General features: G+C 41.8%; 3 protein-coding genes across 5 annotated transcripts; 2 read left to right on the top strand and 1 right to left on the bottom strand.

Moving 5' to 3' along the window:
• Nucleotides 1-226: 226 nt before the first annotated feature.
• neu4 (sialidase 4) lies at nucleotides 227-3,919 on the top strand. The gene is made up of 4 exons (XM_058079263.1): nucleotides 227-400; nucleotides 525-734; nucleotides 2,470-2,725; nucleotides 2,852-3,919. The coding sequence occupies exons 2-4, from the start codon at nucleotides 534-536 to the stop codon at nucleotides 3,766-3,768; spliced, it is 1,374 nt and encodes a 457-aa protein (XP_057935246.1). The 5' UTR covers nucleotides 227-400; nucleotides 525-533; the 3' UTR covers nucleotides 3,769-3,919.
• Nucleotides 3,920-5,310: 1,391 nt separating this feature from the next.
• On the bottom strand, nucleotides 5,311-19,103 carry gfm1 (G elongation factor, mitochondrial 1). The gene is made up of 18 exons (XM_058079253.1): nucleotides 18,898-19,103; nucleotides 18,680-18,832; nucleotides 18,468-18,600; nucleotides 18,197-18,401; nucleotides 18,010-18,126; nucleotides 17,056-17,206; nucleotides 16,604-16,758; nucleotides 16,415-16,499; nucleotides 16,197-16,334; nucleotides 14,706-14,807; nucleotides 13,496-13,552; nucleotides 13,282-13,419; nucleotides 13,111-13,193; nucleotides 8,963-9,125; nucleotides 8,723-8,867; nucleotides 8,485-8,645; nucleotides 8,351-8,404; nucleotides 5,311-7,393 (listed from the first exon to the last, which is right to left on the bottom strand). The coding sequence occupies exons 1-18, from the start codon at nucleotides 18,970-18,972 to the stop codon at nucleotides 7,262-7,264; spliced, it is 2,247 nt and encodes a 748-aa protein (XP_057935236.1). The 5' UTR covers nucleotides 18,973-19,103; the 3' UTR covers nucleotides 5,311-7,261.
• lxn (latexin) lies at nucleotides 5,669-12,353 on the top strand. Of its 3 annotated transcripts, none has more exons than XM_058079273.1 (7): nucleotides 5,669-6,096; nucleotides 9,595-9,774; nucleotides 9,847-9,909; nucleotides 10,823-11,000; nucleotides 11,068-11,204; nucleotides 11,273-11,335; nucleotides 12,117-12,353. In XM_058079273.1, the coding sequence occupies exons 1-7, from the start codon at nucleotides 5,929-5,931 to the stop codon at nucleotides 12,225-12,227; spliced, it is 900 nt and encodes a 299-aa protein (XP_057935256.1). In that variant the 5' UTR covers nucleotides 5,669-5,928; the 3' UTR covers nucleotides 12,228-12,353. The 3 variants fall into 3 exon arrangements, with proteins under 3 accessions (XP_057935256.1, XP_057935258.1, XP_057935257.1); XM_058079275.1 differs by lacking the exon at nucleotides 5,669-6,096 and adding an exon at nucleotides 9,265-9,377; XM_058079274.1 differs by lacking the exon at nucleotides 5,669-6,096 and adding an exon at nucleotides 9,316-9,446.
• Nucleotides 19,104-20,667: the final 1,564 nt, after the last annotated feature.

Genomic DNA, 20,667 nt, shown 5'->3' with positions numbered 1-20,667 from the left:
TGTCAACAGATGAAAAACAGTTTATTAAATACAATTTTGCGTGTGTGAAAAAATAATATTCACTAGTATGATTAGTCCATACATACTCATTATTCATTCTAGGTTTTTTTTTAGGGGGGGTGTCATGTTTTCAGCAACCACCTGACCTCCATCTCCACAATGGCTGCTCTTTGCTGCTGAATCATCCAAAGCTATAGACTTGATGAGTGCAGTCCCTTTCTGGGTCAGTGAGCAGCATGCTAAGCTGCAGCAATGAATAGTGACTGTGGAGAGGGTATGCGCTAACCCCCCACCCCCACCCCACCCAACAGGCCCTCACAGAAAACACTAAAGTAAAAGCTCACACCTCTCATATGCTGCAAACCAGGCAACATCTCTTCACAAAACATCATCAAAGTCAGTATGTACCTATTTTTATATCTAAGATGTGGTTTCTAATGCAAATTCTGCCTTTACAAATCTAATAATGTTCATTTTTGTTTGACGCAGTCAGTTTGTGTTCATGTTTATTACTGTACTGACAGATAGAGATCATGAGGGTGCCTTATTTTCCTGCAAGATCAGTCCTTTTCCACAAGGAGTCGAACGGCATCACCTACAGGGTGCCGGCACTACTCTACCTGCGCCATTGCCGCTCCTTCCTGGCTTTTTGCGAGGAGAGACTAAGCCCATCAGACTCCCAGGCTCACCTGCTGGTCATAAGAAGGGGAACTTTCTACAGGAATTATGTGGAGGTGAGAGCCAGTCATCGTGTAACCCTAGGAGGTCCTTAAGAATCTTACACATTTGACCCAAAATTACAAAAAAAATATCAGCTTCATTTTATTTTACTCACTTTTAACACATTTGTTTATATGTGCTCTGTGATTGGCTGTCGACCAGTCCAGGGTGTACCCCGCTTCTTGCCTGAAGACAGCTGGGATAGGCTCCAGCACCCCCTGCAACCCTCGTGAGGATAAGCGGTAGAAAATGAATGAATGAATTTTTAACATATCAATCTTTTAAGCCTACTTCAGCCTCAAATATACATATTAAGTCTTACTGTAATTATCTATCCAACTTTAAATTACTAATTTTTTTAAAACATTCCAAAAACATGCTAGATGAATTGGTGACTCCAAATTGTCATGAACTCCATGATAAAAATGTGTTTTCTACGATGTGCCCATTGCTGAAAGCATTTTCATATGTTGCATTGACGTCAGCTGCCTTGTCTTTTGTATAATCCTTTTAATTTCTCATATAAAATATTAGCATATAGATTTGAATTGAAGCTGCACAGTGGAAGGAAACTCGAGTTCAATTCCACCCTTGGCCATCTGTGTGTGGAGTTTGCATGTTCTCCCCGTGCATGCGTGGGTTTTCTCCGGGTACTCCGGTTTCCTCCCACATTCCAAAAACATGCTAGGTGAATTGGTGACTCCAAATTGTCATGAACTCCACGATAAAAATGTGTTTTCTACGATGTGCCCATTGCTGAAAGCTTTTTCATATGTTGCATTGACGTCAGCTGCCTTGTCTTTTGCATAATCCTTTTAATTTCCCATATAAAATATTAGCATATAGATTTGAATTGAGGCTGCACAGTGGAAGGAAACCCGAGTTCAATATCACCCTCTGCCATCTCTGTGTGGAGTTTGCATGTTCTCCCCGTGCATGCGTGGGTTTTCTCCGGGTACTCCGGTTTCCTCCCACATTCCAAAAACATGCTAGGTTAATTAGCGACTCCAAATTGTCCATAGGTATGGATGTGAGTGTGAATGGTTGTTTGTCTATATATGCCCTGTGATTGGCTGGCGACCAGTGCAGGGTGTACCCCGCCTCTCTCGCCCAAAGACAGCTGGGATAGGCTCCAGCACCCCCACGACCCTCGTGAGGAAAAGCGGTAGAAAATGAATGAATGAATAAAATAAAAAAAACTTAAACTATATTAGGAAAGCAGGAAGTGAACAAATGTAACAGTTACTGATTGTAAAAGTACCAGATGGAGGGGTAGGATTTAATAAGCTTTGCTTCTTCCTACTCCTTTTGGACGTGTGGAACTGTGAACGGACTGTGAACCAGTCCAGGGTGTACCCCGCCTCTCGCCCCAAGACAGCTGGGATAGGCTCCAGCACCCCCCGCGACCCTCGTGAGGAAAAGCGGTAGAAAATGAATGAATTAATGCTTTGAATGGGAAAAAGTAGTGCCATCTGGTGGACAAATGTAAAAATGAAAGCCAGTATTGCACATTTAAATGTTAACATGAAGCAATGTGGAGTGATCGTTTAGCCACATTAGGCTAATTTGAGAAACATATAACAATTTCAAAATGAATACCCACAAATTCCACCTATATTCATTCAACACAGACATAATATCTCATAAGGGTTAAAGACTGAAAAACTCGAGAGGAGACTGGTATTTGGATAGAAAGAAAACAGTATGCGAACATTCTTCATCATCCTGTCTGTCTCTTATTTACGTCAGTGGGAAGGCATGCACGTCCTCGCCACAGCGTACCTGCCGGGCCATCGCTCCATGAACCCGTGTCCCGTGTATGACGAGTTCACCAGCACAATCTTCCTGTTCTTCATCGCCATTCTGGGTCACACCCCCGAATCCTTCCAACTGGCAACAGGGAAGAATTTAACTCGTCTTTGCTGCATCTCCAGCACTGACGACGGCGTCACGTGGAGTCCAGTCAGTGACCTCACCCAGCAGGTCATAGGAGACACTATTAAAGGTTAGACAAGCTTTAGACGTCATTTGAAACATTAGCGAAACTTTTTTCTGAGGTGGTTTCACATAAGGATTCCCCCAAAATCTCAGTTCTGATACTGACGGATGTATAATATTTGCTCCTTTACAGAATGGGCCACCTTTGCCTTGGGTCCAGGCCACGGTATCCAGCTGAAGTCCGGGCGCCTCCTCATCCCCGCCTACGCCTACCACATCGAGTGCAAACAGTGCTTTGGAAAACTTTGCCAGACGGCTCCACACTCCTTTTGCTTCCACAGCGACACCCATGGGCGAACCTGGCGTTTCGGGCAAACAGTACCGGGTCCAGAGAGTGTGGAGTGTCAGATGGTGTCGGTAGACGAGGAGGACGGGACCAACATGTTGTACTGTAACGCACGTACCCGACTGGGCTACAGGGTGCAGGCCATCAGTCTGGATGGTGGCGCCACCTTTCAGGAGGGGCAGCTAGTGCAGCGGCTGGTGGAGCCTCGAAACGGTTGTCATGGTAGCGTGGTGGGCTTTCCGGCTCCCCTGCAGTTTTTCCCGAATCTTGATCACCGTTCACAAACGCCTCCTTTGACACTTCTAGGCGCCACTTCTCCAGACTTCCTCACACCCACTTGGGTGGTGTACTCCCACCCAACGTGGACCAGCGCTCGCAAGGATCTGGGACTCTTCCTAAGTCTTTATCCCCGGGACCCTGATAGCTGGCGTGGCCCCTGGGTGATCTACGAGGGTCCCTGCGCATACTCCGACCTGACTTACATTGAGCTGCCCCCCTCACCTGGCGCCTTGCCACCCGCTGTGGCCTTCGCCTGCCTGTTTGAATGCGGCACCAGGACGGCTTATGATGAAATCTGCTTTTGTGTCTTTACTCTCTACGAGCTGATCGATAACCTGCCTTCGGGTGACCGCCTCATAAGCTGTGATTATAAAAAATATCCAGCTCCAAACGCCAGTGAAAGCGGACATGGTAGCCGTCAACATGCGTCACACATGAAGAAGAGGAGGACAAAGAAACTTAGTCACTGCTGCTGTCTGTCTTAAACCTATTTTTCAATCATGTCTTGTAACAAACATTTAGTTTCTATTCCAGCACCAGCACCCCTGACATGCACTGATAATATCTAATATGGCCCCCGAACTTATCTAGAAATAAATGCATTGCATACCAGCATTTTGTTCATATTCTGATAAAACAAGCATATTGGCTTTGTTGGCTTGAAATAAGCTTGACAATAAATTAAAATGAGTATCTCTTGGTCATTTTCATTTAGTAAAAGTAGCTCTCACAAGAAAAAAAAACCTTGAGTAGTACATTTAAATATTTACACTGCATGTATGTGATCGGTATTGGTATCTTATGGATTATTGGGATCGGTATCAACAGCTTAAAACCCTGGTGGGAACATCCCTAATCTCAAATATTACTATTATAGTGTATTTATTCAGCATTTTTTTTGTTGCACAACAATATAAGTTTATACTGTTCTATAGCGATGCAATTGAAAATACCAATACTCTAGTACTGAGGTTCCCAATACTTGTAATCATTTTCATACTATATAGTTTGACGCAAAATTTCTGCCATGTTTTGTTGATAAGAACATTCTTTAAATATCTTAATATCTTGGCAGGAACTCTCCCTCTAAGTATGCAATTTAGTGTATACTCACAAATTGGCCCATTTTTCAGTTCATAGAAATGTAGCAAAATGTGTGTTTGTCAACATAGCAATAAAAACATAAATCTGTATATAATATGTAATATTTGTTGGAATCATAATTTATTTCTTTTGCATGTTTGTCACATTTAAATGTTTCAGATCATCAAACAAATTCAAATATTAATCAATGACAACACAACTGAACACAAAATGTAGTTGTTATTTATATAGCCCTTAATCATAAAAGAAAAACATTGAACAGTGGTGAATCCACCCAAGAGTGGCCGGCCAATCAAAATGACCCCAGGATCACAGCGACGACTCATCCATGAGGTCACAAAAGACCCCACAACATCATCCAAAGGCCTCACTTGCCTCAGTTAATGCCATTGTTAATGACTCCGCCGTAAGAAAGACACTGGGTAAAAGACGAAAACCACAAAAAGACCTTTGGGAAAATACTCTGTGGTCTGACGAGACAAAAGTTAAACTTTTTGGACGGGGTGTGTCCCATTACATCTGGTAAAAGTCATGAAAAAGAACATCATATCTATGGTAAAATATGGTGGTGGTAGTATGATGGTCTGGGGCTGTTTCATGACCTGGAAGACTAAATGGAACCATTAACTCTGCTGCCGGAGCTGCACGGCAGTCAAGTGGTTACCGCGCAGCTCAGAGATTAGGGTTCAATTCCACCCTCGGCCGGTGAGTTTTCTCCGGGTACTCCTGTTTTCCTCCCACATTCCAAAAACATGCTAGGTTAATTGGTGACTCCAAATTGTCCATAGGTATGAATGTGAGTGTGAATGGTTGTTTGTCTATATGTGCCCTGTGATTGGCTGGCCACCAGTCCAGGGTGTACCCCGCCTCTCGCCCAAAGACAGCTGGGATAGGCTCCAGCACCCCCGCGACCCTCAGGAGGATAAGTGGTAAAAAAATTGTCTACCGCCAAATCCTGAAGGAGAATGTCCGGCCGTCTGTTCGTGACCTCAAGCTGAAACTAACTAGGGTTCTGCAGCAGGACTAAGATCCAACAAACACCAGAAAGTCCACCTCTGAATGGCTGGAGAAAAACAACATGTGGCTGAATTACAACAATTCAGCAAAGATGAGTGGGCCAAAGTCGAAAAACTGCATTTTGTGTTTTCACTGACTAATATTTAAATGAATTTGATGATTTGAAACATTTAGATGTGACAAACAATGAGGTGTCAATGGTCTAATTAGTACCAGCTGCTTCAGTCTATCACCTGACGCCAACATTCCATGATAAAGCATGGCATTGACCAGCATTTCTTGATAACTGCTCGTTTAAATAATCAGCGTTCACTGGATGACGTGTGAAGCTCAGAGGCAGACAAAGAGGAGCAAGGTTGTTTGGTTTGGAGAAACTAAAAAATAAGCAGATTGTGCAAGGAGGAGGAGGAGGAGGAGGACAGCAGCAAGGATCTGGACATCCTCTTCTTCTCACCACTTCCTCTCCTCAGTTACACAACAGCAGAGCGTCGTTCTCCTGCACGCACCACTTCGCCAGGACTGCAATGCATTCTACCATGACCTTGTGGATCGTTTTCGCCGTGGCTGGGTTAACTGGGCTGAATGGAGTAAGTGGGACCCCCGCTGAGACTGTGACACTTAATGATGCAAATACATCAGCTCATCCCAACAGTGCACTGGAAACCTTGGAAGGAGAGGAGAACTTTTGGAAGGTGAGAGGAACTCTTGTGTCCTTGCAATAGATACAGTAGACAGTCAGGTAATTAAAACAAGGAGACTAAATTTGTATAGAAAGAGTCAATGTTTACTTTGTCTTTGTTGCAGTCCATTATCATATCAAGGCCATTCTGTACACAGTACAAAAAGACGTGGCCCCTAGAGGGGGCCCGATGTTATGAAAGGGGGGCTACTTGACTCAGTTTGAGTTTTTTTTTTCACATATAGGGCACATATAGACAAACAACCATTCACACTCACATTCATACCTATGGGCAATTTAGAGTCGCCAATTAACTTAGCATTTAACCTAATATTTCAAATGGTTGTAGCTCGGAAACGGTGACAGATAAATCCATACTGTAAATCAGAAAACAGTTTGTGATGGGAGTATATTCACTCATCTAATTTGCATTACGACGTCACCACGCTCGGAAATGGTCAGATCGCCGTCTCCACCATACCCAACAAGTGTGGGTTAATGTCCACGGTAATCATTATTATCATCAGTATTATTATGATACATTTAGAAGTTTGTTCATTCATTCATTCATTCATTCATTTTCTACCGCTTATCACGAGGGTGCTGGAGCCTATCCCAGCTGTCTATGTGCGAGAGGCCAGCCAATCACAGGGCACATATAGACAAACAAGCATTCACACTCACATTCATACCTATGGACAATTTGGAGTCGCCAATTAACCTAGCATGTTTTTGGAATGTGGGAGGAAACCCACGCATGCACAGGGAGAACATGCAAACTCCACACAGAGATGGCCGAGGGTGGAATTGAAATCGGGTCTCCTAGCTGTGAGGTCTGCGCGCTAACCACTAGACCTCCGTGCAACCATTTAGAAGTTTAAAGTATAATATTTAATTACAATAGTGTGTCATTAGAACTGTTCGATTGAAAAAAAAAAAGCATTTATACTGTCATGTATGTAAATAATGAATATTGATTTAGTAACCAACCACGGTTCCTTGTCTGATTTTCTGCTGGTCGACAATGATGCTAAAATGTAATAATAAATATGATGTTACAGAGGAAGCGAACCTACGTTCCTCATGATTCAGCTACTAGAGCCTTAGCATGATGATGACCACTTTTACGAGGAACATACAGTCATAATAAAAAGTCCTAAAAAAATCCTGGTAAGTTCTTAGCTCTTCCACTTGTTCTTCTTAGCAGGCAGTTGACCCGTAGCCTCCAAATATTTGTGGATGAGTTCTTCCTGCGTGCTTGGCAGGCAGGGCTGATATCTGCTGTACTCCATGGTGTACTCTCCTTTTCCCTGATTACACAGAACACACAGATAAAAGACTGTTATTAGGACTTAACAGGCTCATTACTCAGGTCGCAGTACCTACAACAAACCACAAGGTGACAGTATCATTCTTCAAAAGGGTTAAGGCAGGGGTTCCCAAACTTTACCAACTAAGGGCCCACTGTCCGCGGCCCACCTTTGTCCTATATTCTCAGAGCACTTAATAATAATAATAATAATAATAATCATTCATTCATTCACTACCGCTTATCCTCCCAAGGGTCGCGGGGGTGCTGGAGCCTATCCCCAGCTGTCTTCGGGTACACCCTGGGCTGGTCGCCAGCCAATCACAGGGCACATGTAGACAAACAACCATTCACACTCACATAATAATAATTAATTCATTAATTTTCTATCGCTTTTCCTCATGAGGGTTGCGGGGGTGCTGGAGCCTATCCCAGCTGTCTTCGGGCGAGAGACAGGGCACACCCTGGGCTGGTCACTAGCCAATCACAGGGCACATGTAGACAAACAACCATTCACACTCACATTATAATAACAATATTAATTAATACTACTACTACTACTACTAATAATAATAATAATAATATTATTATCATCAACTTTTTTTTTCTCAACTGCACTCCATTTTTCCCGCCACTATATACTACATGCTCCTCTGTTAATGACCCCCTGGCATGATGACCAGAGAGCTACATTCCAATCATAAACTATATTATTATATTTATTTGCAAAAATAAATATTTTTAATGACCTCTCATGGCCCACCCGCAGTACCACCACGGCCCACCAGGGAGCCGCAGCCCACACTTTGGGAATCACTGGGTTACTTTTGGGTTTACTTTTTATTTTGTTCTGTTTTCCAGAGGATCTCATGACACCAGTATGACAGTTAAGAATGTTAAAATATTGCCTGTACAGTAACTAAAGGCTCTATAATGGATAATTTGAATGTGGTCTTACTTCAGTACAGGAGCGTAGTTCCGTGGCGTAGCCAAACATGTCGTTTAGTGGAACCTATTGGATGAAACATGAAGGGCTTAATCAAATATGACCACAATGGCTAAAAGGAGAAGGTTCTGTTGAGCTTCACTCACATCGGCGTACAAGGTAAAGTATCCTTCAGCTCCATCCTGCCCTGTAATGGTGCCATGGCGACGGTTCACACCTGCAATAACCACCCCTTGGAACTCCTGAGGTGCCACAATTTCCACGGACATGACAGGCTCCAGGATGGTGGCATTGGCCTTCTCCATAGCTGTAGAGATGACAGTTATGTAGAAAAGAGGGATGCCGCTTTCCATTAAGGATGGGTTTAAAAAAAATGAGCTCCACCTTGCTTCAGAGCGCCCTCCCCTGCACGGATGAAGGAGATCTCATTGGAGTCCACTATATGATGTGCTCCATCTTCCAGGATGAATCTCACTCCTGAGATCCTGTGGCCACTCAGGGGTCCCTTCTCACACGCCTCCCTGAAACCCTGACGACAAAAAAAACAATAACAGCAGAGAATGAGGAGAGCACGATGAACTGAATTCTCCCTGAAACTGAAAAAAAAAATTAGACAAGGCAAACCTTTTCTACAGCCGGAATCAACTGCTTTGGGACATTAGTTCCCACGGTCTGGTCCTCAAACTCCACCTTGGTGTTATGTTCCGACTCCAGCGGCTCAAGAACCCCAATAACTTTACCATACTGACCAGAACCCCCAGACTGCTTCTTGTGGGTGTAGTCAAACCTGGAGACAATATAGTAAAAGTAAAAAAATAACATTTTCAATTCAGAAAAAAAGTCAAACTAATGACTATCTAATCCTAAATAGTGACGTTGGTTGCGTTGAGAATTAAGAGTGCTGTCTCTTTAAAAGTGGGCGGTACCTAAAGGGCTCGAAACGGGAAGTGGGGGAGAATCTAACTTCATAAGGAACAAGTGACTGAACAGAACAGACGAGCAAAGCTAGAGGGAAGGAATCTCAGCTGACTAGTTTCAGGCAAGAACCCAACTTAACTGGAATTTCCTGATTAATAAATAAAAGTATTCTCTACTACTTTGCCTCTAGGTACGTGTATGTGTTGCAATATCCCTTGTAGTTGCTTATCTAAAGAAACTTAACATGAGGCACAAGCCCCACCCCTTTTACACCTGAAGGACCAAAGTACAAAGAGACCGTTTTAACTTATTCCTTTTCTTGACTTTTTTTTGTCCAGCCAACTGTGGTTGTTGTGGTTGTGGAGGCAGAGGAGGAAGTGATGGAGACTGGAGAGCTGAATCCAAGTCACTACCCTGCTCAAAGAGCAGCCAAAGTGGTCCAGCATTACATCAACACCCAACATGGCTCCCCGTATAAAGTGTTCGGACTGCAGAGGGTCTTTCGCGCCAACGCAGAGGTCAGTGAGACACAAAAGTACTGAACTTAGAGCCAAAAGCGATTATTCACAAGTTTGCTCTTTTCCGTTTAGGATGTGTCCGACTCAGGAAGAAAGTATCACCTGGAGCTTTCTGTGCAGGAGATGGTTCACAATGTAAGTCGTATTTACAGTTTAACACCACAGGAATTACTCAATACGCCGTAAATCAGGGTTTTCCAAAGTGTGGCACAGTGAGTAACACATTTGCTGGAGAATAATTTTTAAATAAAGTTTTCTGTTTATTCCAGACTATTTTTACTTGCTCACTGGAGATCTTTTAAAAAAACTATTAATTTTACCTTGAACTGAAATTAGCTTCATAGCTTTGGAAAAAGATTGGCTGGCGACCAGTCCAGGGTGTACCCCGCCTCTCGCCCAAAGTCAGCTGGGATAGGCTCCAGCATACCACCCGCCATCCTAGTAAGGGTGAAAATTGATGGATGCCTACTCCGAGGCGCCAGACTTCCTGCCTCATAATTTGAAATAAATAATTATTTCATTTTGGGATTAACAAAGGCTATTTTTACAGGTGACAAAAATAACTTATGATTCTTGACTTTGTTATAAAATTGCCACTTTTTTCACACCATGTTCCAATATTAAAAGGAATCTTCCTTTGCTGTTAATGTTAAATATTAGTTTTATTGTTGTATTTTTCCACAATCATAAATAATAATAATAATAATAAATTGGTTGTTTGTCTATATGTGCCTTGTGATTGTGCAGTCTACTTCCCCCTGGCAATCAGACTGCTGAATGCCAAATAAGCCCCTCTACCTGCCCATACGCACATGCAAAACTTTTTATTATTTATTGAAATTATTGAAATTATTTTTTTATTATTTATTATTATTATTTGTTTTTTTCTATCTATCGTTAAATATTAGTTTTATTGTTGTTGTATTTTTCCACAATAATAAATAATAATAATATATAATAATAGCATACTATAATAATAATATAATAAATTGTTGAATGAACGCCTCACAAACTTGAGCTCTACCATCTTTTGTGACTTCTCCTGCAGACTACACTGGCCTGCACTGCAGAGGTTTTATTTCCCGGAGGAGAGAAGACTGAGCATTGGCCACAGGTCCAGGTTTCATCATGTGACGAGCTCTTGAAAATCGACACAAGCGCTCAAGAGGAGGCATTGTACCAAAAGTACAATATGAATCACAGCCTGTCTACACAGAACCTGCCTGGTATGATACTAGTACATCAGAAGGATATTGTATAAGATGACCAATATACTCTTTCCCATCTCCTCAGACAGTAATGGGCACATCGAGCCGGACCACGAACCTTTCTGGCATCTGGGAACAGTTGCATCCAGTTTCGTGATGCTCAGAGAATCCAACCAAAACACGTTGTACAACATGGCACAAGTAGACAACGCCACGCAGCTGGTATGTTATTCTCTCAGCTCACACTCTTGATTGGAGGAATCCAATGTGTGTGTGTGTGTGTGTTGCAGGCAACTGAGAAGGACCAGCTGAAGTTTGACTATCATGTACTGCTGCATGACCTGGTGTCTCAGGTAATCATACACCATCAGAACATCTCGCATAGCTCTAATTTTTAGGCCAATATCGATCGTGCAGCCAAGTGGTTAGCGCACAGGCCTCACAGCTAGGAGACCCGAGTTCAATTCCACCCTCGGCCATCTCTGTGTGGAGTTTGCATGTTGCATGGTTTTACCCGGGTACCCCGGTTTCCTCCCACATTCCAAAAACATGCTAGGTTAATTGGCGACTCCAAATTGTCCATAGGTATGAATGTGAGTGTGAATGGTTGTTTGTCTATATGTGCCCTGTGATTGGCTGGCCACCAGTCCAGGGTGTACCCCACCTCTCTCGCCGGAAAACAGCTGGGATAGGCTCCAGCACCCCCGTGAGGATGAGTGGAAGAAAATGACTGAATGAATTTTATACAGGGCTGCACGGTAGCCGAGTGGTTAGCGGGCAGACCTCACAGCTCAGAGACCAGGGTTCAATTCCACCCTCGGCCATCTCTGTGTGAAGTTTGCATGTTCTCCCCATGCATGCGTGGGTTTTGCTTCCTCCCGCATTCCAAAAACATGCTAGGTTAATTGGTGACTCCAAATTGTCCATAGGTATGAATGTGAGTGTGAATGGTTGTTTGTCTATATGTGCCCTGTGATTGGCTGGCCACCAGTCCAGGGTGTACCCCCGCCTCTCTCGCCCAAGCCTGGGATAGGCTCCAGCACCCTTCGCAACCCTCGTGAGGATAAGCAGAATGAATGAATGAATGAATCAACCGTGCCTATTTTTCATGGGTAATGTTTTTTTTTGTTGCAGGAAATCATTCCGTGGAAGTTGCTGGTTACCTGGTCTCCTTTAGAGGGCGTTAAGGTGCAGAAGATGGAGAAAAGTTCCAATTGCCGTCACTGTAATAAATCCCAACCCTAAAACCATTGAGCTAAATGACACTTACTCATTCTCCACGTGAGTGAAATTGTCATTGTTGGATCTTCAGTTAGTACTATGCAATACTTTCAAGTATATTTTCAAAAACAATAAAATATGTCCACAGATTGTTGCCCTCCATTGATGTACACAATGTAGACAAAAGCTATTTGTTCTACATGGTTTTTCAAAAATTGCTGCTCCGTAGTTGAATACGGGCTGCACGGGGGTCGAGTGGTTAGCGAGCTGACCTCACAGCTAGGAGACCTGAGTTCAATTCCACCCTCGGTTATCTCTGTGTGGAGTTTGCATGGTCTCCCTGTGCATGCGTGGGTTTTCTCCGGGTACTCCGGTTTCCTCCCACATTCCAAAAAAGGTTAATTGGCGACTCCAAATTGTCCATAGGTATGAATGTGAGTGTGAATGGTTGTTTGTCTATATGTGCCCTGTGATTGGCTGGCCACCAGTCCAGGGTGTCTCGCCCGAAGACAGCTGACATAGGCTCCAGCACCCCCGCGACCCTCGTGAGGATAAGCGGTAGAAAATGAATGAATGAATAGTTGAATGCGGTCTATTCTTCGTCAAAAGTATGCATTCCAAAGCAAATTTCACATATTTTTGCTCTAAATGAAGCACTTTCAAGCACAAAAATGAAATGACATGTTGATGTTCTAAATTCTGAAGCTCATGAACACACCACACTGTTAATGTTATTGGTGGATAAGGAGTATAATTTCATAAATAGATTTTCAACACTTGAAAATTAAAACAAAAAAGAATTTGCTGGAATTCTCCAATAAACTATGATAAAAAAGGGATGACTGTAGTTGAGTGTCAGTATACATTTGATTACATAGTTTAGTGTGTGTTGGGAATCAGTACTTACGTCACGGGTGCAGTGATCGTCTCCCTGAAAGACACTTTAGGTTTTCCCATCACACAGGGACAGTTATATTCTCTCTCCATCCTCTGAAATACCAAACACAACACAAGGTTGTCTTGAAAGATGTTCTTCTTTAAAAAAAAAATACATTAAAAGTTCATATAAAAGAAGTACCTGGGAGTAGATTTCGAGATGCAGCTCTCCCATGCCCGAGATGACGGTCTCTTTACTTTCCGTATCAAAATGAACCCGGAACGTGGGATCTTCTCGAGTAAAACGGTTAATGCCTTTCGAGAATTTATCCAAGTCGTTCTGGTACGAAAGATGTTGAATTAAGTAATGATTCTTTACAGATGATAATTTTGAACAATTTATGGTGACCTTTTACCTTGTTGGTTGGCTTCATGGACATGGAAATGACAGGATCTGGGATGTGAATGGATTCCTGGGAAGGGACAACAGGAACAAGGAGTGAGAAACATAACTAACAGCAATTATACAGTGGCGTGAAAAAGTGTTGGCCCTATCATACTTAAATGTTGCAGATCATCAAACAAATGTAAATATTGGTCAATGATAATACAACTATATCAGTTGAGAAAAGCCTCGAAAGCTTTGGGACTCCAGCTAACCACAGTGAGAGCCGTTATCCACAAGTGGCGAAAACATGGAACAGTGGTGAATCCTCCCATGAGTGACCGACCAATCAAAATGACCCCAACAGTACAGTGACAACTCATCCAAGGGGGTCACAAAAGACCCCACAACAATATCCAAAGAACTGCAGGCCTCACTTGCCTCAATTACAGTCCGTGTTCATGTCATGACTCCACTAGAAGAAAGACACTTTTTTTTCTCTCTCTAAATCTGTGATTCCCAAAGTGTGGGCTGCAGCCCCCTGGTGGGCCGTGGTGGTACTGCAGGTGGGCCATAAGAGGTCATTAAAAATATTTATTTTTGCAAATATAATTTTTTAAAATTATTATTATTATATACTATACAATATATATATATACTATATTAAATATATACACTATTATAAAAAAAATATTTATAGGCCTAAGTAATTACCTTTTGAGTGTTATTGACCTGTATATACAATATACACACAATATTACCACAATATTTTAGGAACCTTATACAGTTTATGATTGGAACGTAGCTTTCTAGTCTTGCCAGTCTTGAATGCAGTTAGGAAAAGTATGAGAATTAATTAGATTAAAAGTTTGGGCTTCCTTTATCTACCTGCTTTCATTTCAATCCTGAATCTTTATAATAATAATAATAATAATAATAATAATAATAAGTGCTGTGAGAACGCAGCATTTCGTCTATGTTCTGTTTATAGGACAAAGGTGCGCCGTGGACATTTTTTAGATTTTCAAGTGGGCCCCAAGTCGGTAAAGTTTGGGAACCCCTGCCCTAAATAATAAAAAGTACATTTTCAAAACTGCATTTTGTGTTCAGTTGTGTTGTTATTGACTAATATTAAAATTTGTTGGATGACCTAAAATATACACATGTAACAAACACGCCAAAAATGGATGAATGCAAACACTTTTTCACACCACTGTATCTCAATACAAAAAGAAAGTTACCATAGAGAGGTTATCGCTGGTCTTGGATGTGAAAGTGTCTCCGCTGGCACAGTCAATACCAAACAGAGCACAGATGTCGCCTGCATACACCTCATCTACATCCTGAAAGACAACACATGCTTACACATTCAACTTACACACTTCATAAAAAGGGTCGGGCACAACCATTAGATTTGCTGTGATAAATGCCTTCTTTAAAAAGATGATACCACTGCTTTTTGTCGCGGAGGGAGCACAGAAGGTCAGAGAAGAAGTGGTCATATTAAAAAGATGGTTTAATAATAATAGATTGTCCTTGAAACTAAGTAAAACTAAAATCATGCTGTTTGGTAACAGCAGAAAGGACACGTACCAGCAAATACAAATAGACAGTGTAGACATTGAAAGGGTGAACGAAAATACATTTCTGGTGACCACAATAGATGAAAATATGAGCTGGAAACCTCATATTACAAATATACAACATAAGGTGGCAAAATACGTTTCAATATTGAACAAAGCAAAACTTGTTCTCAATCAGAAATCACTCCACACTCTTTATTGCTCTCTAGTTCTACCATATCTTACTTATTGTGTGGAAATATGGACTAATAATTATAAAAGCAATCTTCACTGGCTAAATGTACTGCAAAAAAGGTCAGTAAGGATAATTCATAATGCCGCCTACAGAGAACATACTAACTCCTTATTTCTAAAATCACAAATACTTAACTTGCTGATATAGTTAATCTTCAAACGGCTAAAATAATGCATAAGGCTAAAAATGTCATCCAATACTTCTCTACAAGAGAGGAGAAATATGATCTCAGGGAAGAACTACATTTGAAACACTTATATGCTAGGACTACGTTAAAAAGCCATAGCATTTCAGTATGTGGAATCAAACTATGGAATGGATTGAGTAAGGAACTCAAACAATGCACAACGATGAGCCAATTCAAGAAACAATACAAGCAGTTGATGTTTGCTAAATACAAGGATGCAGAGTCTTGAACCAGTCATGATGTGCTATATATATCACTATTTTGACACTTACTATGGTACCCATTATGTCATTGTATGGTCATATCACCTTGTACTTTGGTATGTGACAAAAATAATATAAAAAAAATTAAACTATATTAGGAAAGCAGGAAGTGAACAAATGTAACAGTTACTGATTGTAAAAGTACCAGATGGAGGGGTAGGATTTAATAAGCTTTGCTTCTTCCTACTCCTTTTGGACATGTGGAACTGTGAACTGATTATGTGATGCATTCAATTGTAATCTGATGCATGTTCAAATGAAATTAAACCATTACCATTAAAAGTACAATGTAGAAGTCTTTGCTGGTACAAATAGAATATAAATCTATATCTTTCAACGAGCACCCGATGAAGGCAAACATTTTCCACACATGGCGGCGTACTGAGATAACTATCGCTATGGCTCACTTCCAAAGCATACCAAGGTACGTAAGTATACACCATACATACTCCAGCTGTTCTTACCTCCATCTGATCGGCATGCAGACGCACCAGCCTCTGCACACGCACTCTCTTGTTGGTGCGTGTGTTGTAAATGTACTCCCCCTTCTTCAAGCATCCCTGGTATACTCGCATGTATGTCAGCTGACCGAATCGACCCGCCTGTTGGAGGGGGGGGAAATACATCATGTATATAGTGGGAAGGACAATACAAATGTGGCGATAACAAGACAAGTACACACCTCCAGTTTGAAAGCTAGACTGACAAAGAGGTTTACGGGGTCTCTTTTAGGGTCCAAATGGATTTTTGATGTCTCACTGGAATCTCTGTGTCGTTACAAAAACAAACAAAAAAACAGGCTATAGTCAAGACATGCATATATATATATATATATATAACTGCCTGTCATCAAGAATCCATCCACACTTACTCATTATTGAGGATGGCGTAGTTTTTGACCTCGGTTGGGTTGGGCAGAAAATCAAGTACAGCGTCCAGCAGAGGTTGAACACCTTTGTTCTTCAGCGCCGTTCCCACTAGCACTGGCGAGAAGAGACGCTTCACTGTGGCCCTGCGGATTGCGGCCTGAAAAGACAGGTGACATTTATGGAAAGTGTAGTCCTATATGTGATGTTAGTTGGTAAATCGCAGCGTCTCATAGCAATATTAACATGATATATTGTCTATATGGTGATAATATAAGCATGCATGCACTAGCATTTAGCCCATATGATGACTGTAGTTAAATACACACTCAGGCAGCTGCTAGTATGAATGTTCACAATTCAGTCCAGTTAAAGTAACTTTAAAAATGACCGTACTGACTTTAATATACCACGGGAAGTTTAGCTTTCTTACATTTATCTTTTTTTTTTTTTTTACCTTGAGTTCATTATTGCTTGGAATCTTTTCCTCCAAGAACATCTCTCCCAAGGTTTCATCGGCATTAGCGACACATTCAAACAATTCCTGCCTACGGTCTGCAGCCTCTGATCGGTAATCTGCCGGGATCTCGTCGTAGCGGATGACTTGACTGCAGAACAGGGATATGCAGAATACATGCAGTGTGACATATGTGGATAGTCCATGCTGTCTTATGCTGTATTATAACATATACCAAATAATTAAAAATAAGACCAATTAATTACACAGTCAAGTTAATAAGCGGGCGGCACGGCGGAAGAGTGGTTAGCATGCAGACCTCACAGCTAAAAGACCAGGGTTCAATTCCACCCTCGGCCATCTCTGTGTGGAGCTTGCATGTTCTCCCCGTGCATGTGTGGGTTTTTTCCGGGTACTCCGGTTTCCTCCCACATTCCAAAAACATGCTAGGTTAATTGTTGACTCCAAATTGTCATGAACTCCACGATAAAAATGTGTTTTCTACGATGTTCCCATCGCTGAAAGCTTTTTAATATGTTGCATTGACGTCAGCTGCCTTGTCTTTTGCATAATCCTTTTAATTTCTCATATAAAATATTGGCATATAGATTTGAATTTAGGCTGCACAGTGGAAGGAAACCCGAGTTCAATTCCACCCTCGGCCATCTCTGTGTGGAGTTTGCATGCGTGGGCTTTCTTCGGGTACTCCGGTTTCCTCCCACATTCCAAAAACATGCTAGGTTACTTGGTGACTACAAATTGTCCATAGGTATGAATGTGAGTGTGAATGGTTGTTTGTCTATATGTGCCCTGTGATTGGCTGGCCACCAGTCCAGGGTGTACCCCGCCTCTCACCCAAAGACAGCTGAGATAGGCTCCAGCACCCCCGCGACCCTCATGAGGAAAAGCGGTAGAAAATGAATGAATGAATGAAAGTTAAAAAGCATATGTTACCCAAAAGGTCCTTCAAAATACACGCTTCTCTCCTCTACAAGGTCGATGATGCCCTTCATGTTCCCCTCCAGGCCTATGGGGATGTTCACAAAGGCTGCATTGTGGTTCAATTTGGTCCTAAAGAGATGCAAAGTGTTAACAAACAATGTACACAACAGAGGTGGAGATTTGTGAAACACAATTTCACCTCAGCTGCTGCAGGGATCTTCCAGGGTTGGCGCCCATGCGGTCCAGTTTATTGATAAAAGTGAGGAAGGGCACGTTGTAACGTTTCATCTGCCGGTTCACCGTCATCGTCTGACACTGGACGCCACCCACGGCACAGAGAACCAATACAGCGCCATCAAGCACACGTAGCGCTCGCTCCACTTCGATGGTGAAGTCCACATGACCTGATAATAAAAAAATATATATGATGTGTTTACTGTAAATTTTGTCATTTAGTAGTGTTTCTGTACCTGGTGTGTCAATGATGTTGATGTTGTGGTTCTTCCACATAGTGTAGGTAGCAGCTGACTGGATGGTGATGCCTCTTTGCCTCTCTAACTCCATGGAGTCCATTGTGGCTCCAACGCCATCCTTTCCCTTCACCTATATAACACAGTCAATGAAAACCCATTCACCTAAATATGCCAATCAAGTGCTAGCTTCCAACGGAAGTGATGCAAACCTCGTGGATCTCAGCTATCCTTCCCGTGTAGTAGAGCACACGTTCGGTCAAGGTGGTCTTCCCCGAGTCGATGTGCGCGGAGATTCCGATATTGCGGATCATCTCGTTGGGGTGGACGCCGGAGGAGCATGACCGGCAGCTGCCGATGAGCACCTGGATTCATGACACAGGGGTCGTTAAACTCGTCTGTTTACCACAGAGAGACAGCTTTAGCTTACCTTCTTCAGAGTGACGCATCTTGGAGCAAGAGCTTGTCTTTTTGTCAAATAAAGTGCCGTTTGAAGAACTCTCATCTTGGCAAGAACACACAGTGGTGGTCGTTTTGCCTTTGGTCAACCCCCCCAACACAACCCGGTGAATGTCACGCCGGACTTGCGTGCTGCTTGCTAGTTGTGAAACACAACTTCCGGGTCTACGGAAACGCAGGAGTGCCAAAATGCAAATTTTCTTTGGAAATTGTGCTGTGAGATTTAAAGAGGTAAACGCAGTAAATGTGTTGATTTGGAATGAGGAATTTACGAAAATAGGCAATAGTAACTGTTTACTTGATTAAAAACAAAATTTAACCACACATATTTACACTGCACATTTCAAAGGAACATCAAGAGGTAGTGGTGACTTTATCCTACCACTTTTCCATCCATTCATTCATTTTATATGCAGCTTATCCTCACTAGGCTCGCGGGGGTATGCTGGAGCCTATCCCAGCTGTACATCCTAGACTGGTCGCCAGCCAATGGCTCAGCAATTACTGATAATTTGGTCACTTGCCGTGTTTAACATGTACTGTACAAGACTACTTGGTTTCTTATTGGAAAGAAAAGAATACAGAATGTTTATTGTAGCGCCAATATACATGATAAAAATGAATAAAATGAATACAAATATGAATTAAATGAATTAATAAATGAATGAATAAAAATAATACATAACAGTTTTAACAGCTATAAAAAAGAACAAACATATTTTAAGAAGGTAGAACTGCCTGCAAGACAACCACAGGGATAAAAGTAAGGACATCTTCTGTTTTTATCCATCCATCTTCTGAACCATTATCCTCAGTATGGCCATGGGGGTATTCTGGAGCCTACCCCAGCTGTCTTTGGGCAAAAGACAGGGTACACCCTGGACATTTTTCAACATGTTTAAGGCTTTCTTATTGAACCTTGCCTGTGGATCTGCGGTGTTGGTGCACACAGCTAACTTTCTGTTGATCTGCTGTTTTCATGCACCCAGCTAACTTTCTGTTAACCAGTGTAAAACTGCCTAATGAGGTCTTGTGTATGCTAAAACCAACCAAAATAGTCAAACCTTTTAAAAACTTCAAAGAAAAAGGAGATATACACACACAAGTGTCAAGAATCTAACATACCTGCATATGGTGTGTAAAAAAATAAAATAAACCCTTGGCAAAAGGGAACAAATATTCTTGTGTGAGAAGTTTGGGAGGAAAAAGTCAACTTAAACAAATTGTGTCATGAATTTTTTTGCTTGGGGTCCCAAAAACTGCATAATGACAGTTCTTGTGTATGCCATGGTGTCAAATCAAAAGGTGCAAAACATTGTTACGAGTGTAAAAGGTTTACTACTGGAAAAACAAATCCTCCTCTCTCTCTTTAATGTTGATGGTTTGTATTTGTTGACTGTATGTGTTGTATTATGTTGTATTGTTGGGTACATGAACTGTACACGCATTGATGCTCTGTACAACTGACGTTCCTAACGTATAAATAAGGTTTGTCAGTAAGTATAATGAGGCCTTGTGTTTTGCCAGGGTGTCAACAGCACAACGTTGACATGAGCTAAAAGTGAAAACCATTCTTGTGTAAAAACAAAAAAAAATCTAAACAAAAACATGGTAACCACTGTAAAACTGTGTAACGGAACTTCTTGCATCTGCTGTGTTTCAAAGCAAAAAGGTAAAACGCTTGAGCATTATTTGTTTTTTTTGTTTAAGTATTTTATACACATAAAGCATTTTACATTTT

Source organism: Doryrhamphus excisus, chromosome 8, assembly GCF_030265055.1.
Source record: "Doryrhamphus excisus isolate RoL2022-K1 chromosome 8, RoL_Dexc_1.0, whole genome shotgun sequence".
NCBI lineage: Eukaryota > Metazoa > Chordata > Actinopteri > Syngnathiformes > Syngnathidae > Doryrhamphus > Doryrhamphus excisus.
Note: the sequence above shows the minus strand (reverse complement) of the source record. Positions and strands in the feature narration are given on the sequence as shown.

Coding starts and splice junctions, on each gene's coding strand:
- neu4 (XM_058079263.1), top strand. CDS start 534: ATGAGGGTGCCTTATTTTCCTGCAAGATCAGTCCTTTTCCACAAGGAG. Junction 735..2,469: donor TCTACAGGAATTATGTGGAG/GTGAGAGCCAGT, acceptor TATTTACGTCAG/TGGGAAGGCATGCACGTCCT. Junction 2,726..2,851: donor CATAGGAGACACTATTAAAG/GTTAGACAAGCT, acceptor GCTCCTTTACAG/AATGGGCCACCTTTGCCTTG.
- lxn (XM_058079273.1), top strand. CDS start 5,929: ATGCATTCTACCATGACCTTGTGGATCGTTTTCGCCGTGGCTGGGTTA. Junction 6,097..9,594: donor GAGAGGAGAACTTTTGGAAG/GTGAGAGGAACT, acceptor TTTTTTGTCCAG/CCAACTGTGGTTGTTGTGGT. Junction 9,910..10,822: donor TGCAGGAGATGGTTCACAAT/GTAAGTCGTATT, acceptor CTTCTCCTGCAG/ACTACACTGGCCTGCACTGC.
- gfm1 (XM_058079253.1), bottom strand. CDS start 18,972: ATGAGAGTTCTTCAAACGGCACTTTATTTGACAAAAAGACAAGCTCTT. Junction 16,335..16,414: donor GTCTAGCTTTCAAACTGGAG/GTGTGTACTTGT, acceptor CCCCTCCAACAG/GCGGGTCGATTCGGTCAGCT. Junction 7,394..8,350: donor AACTACGCTCCTGTACTGAA/GTAAGACCACAT, acceptor CTGTGTAATCAG/GGAAAAGGAGAGTACACCAT.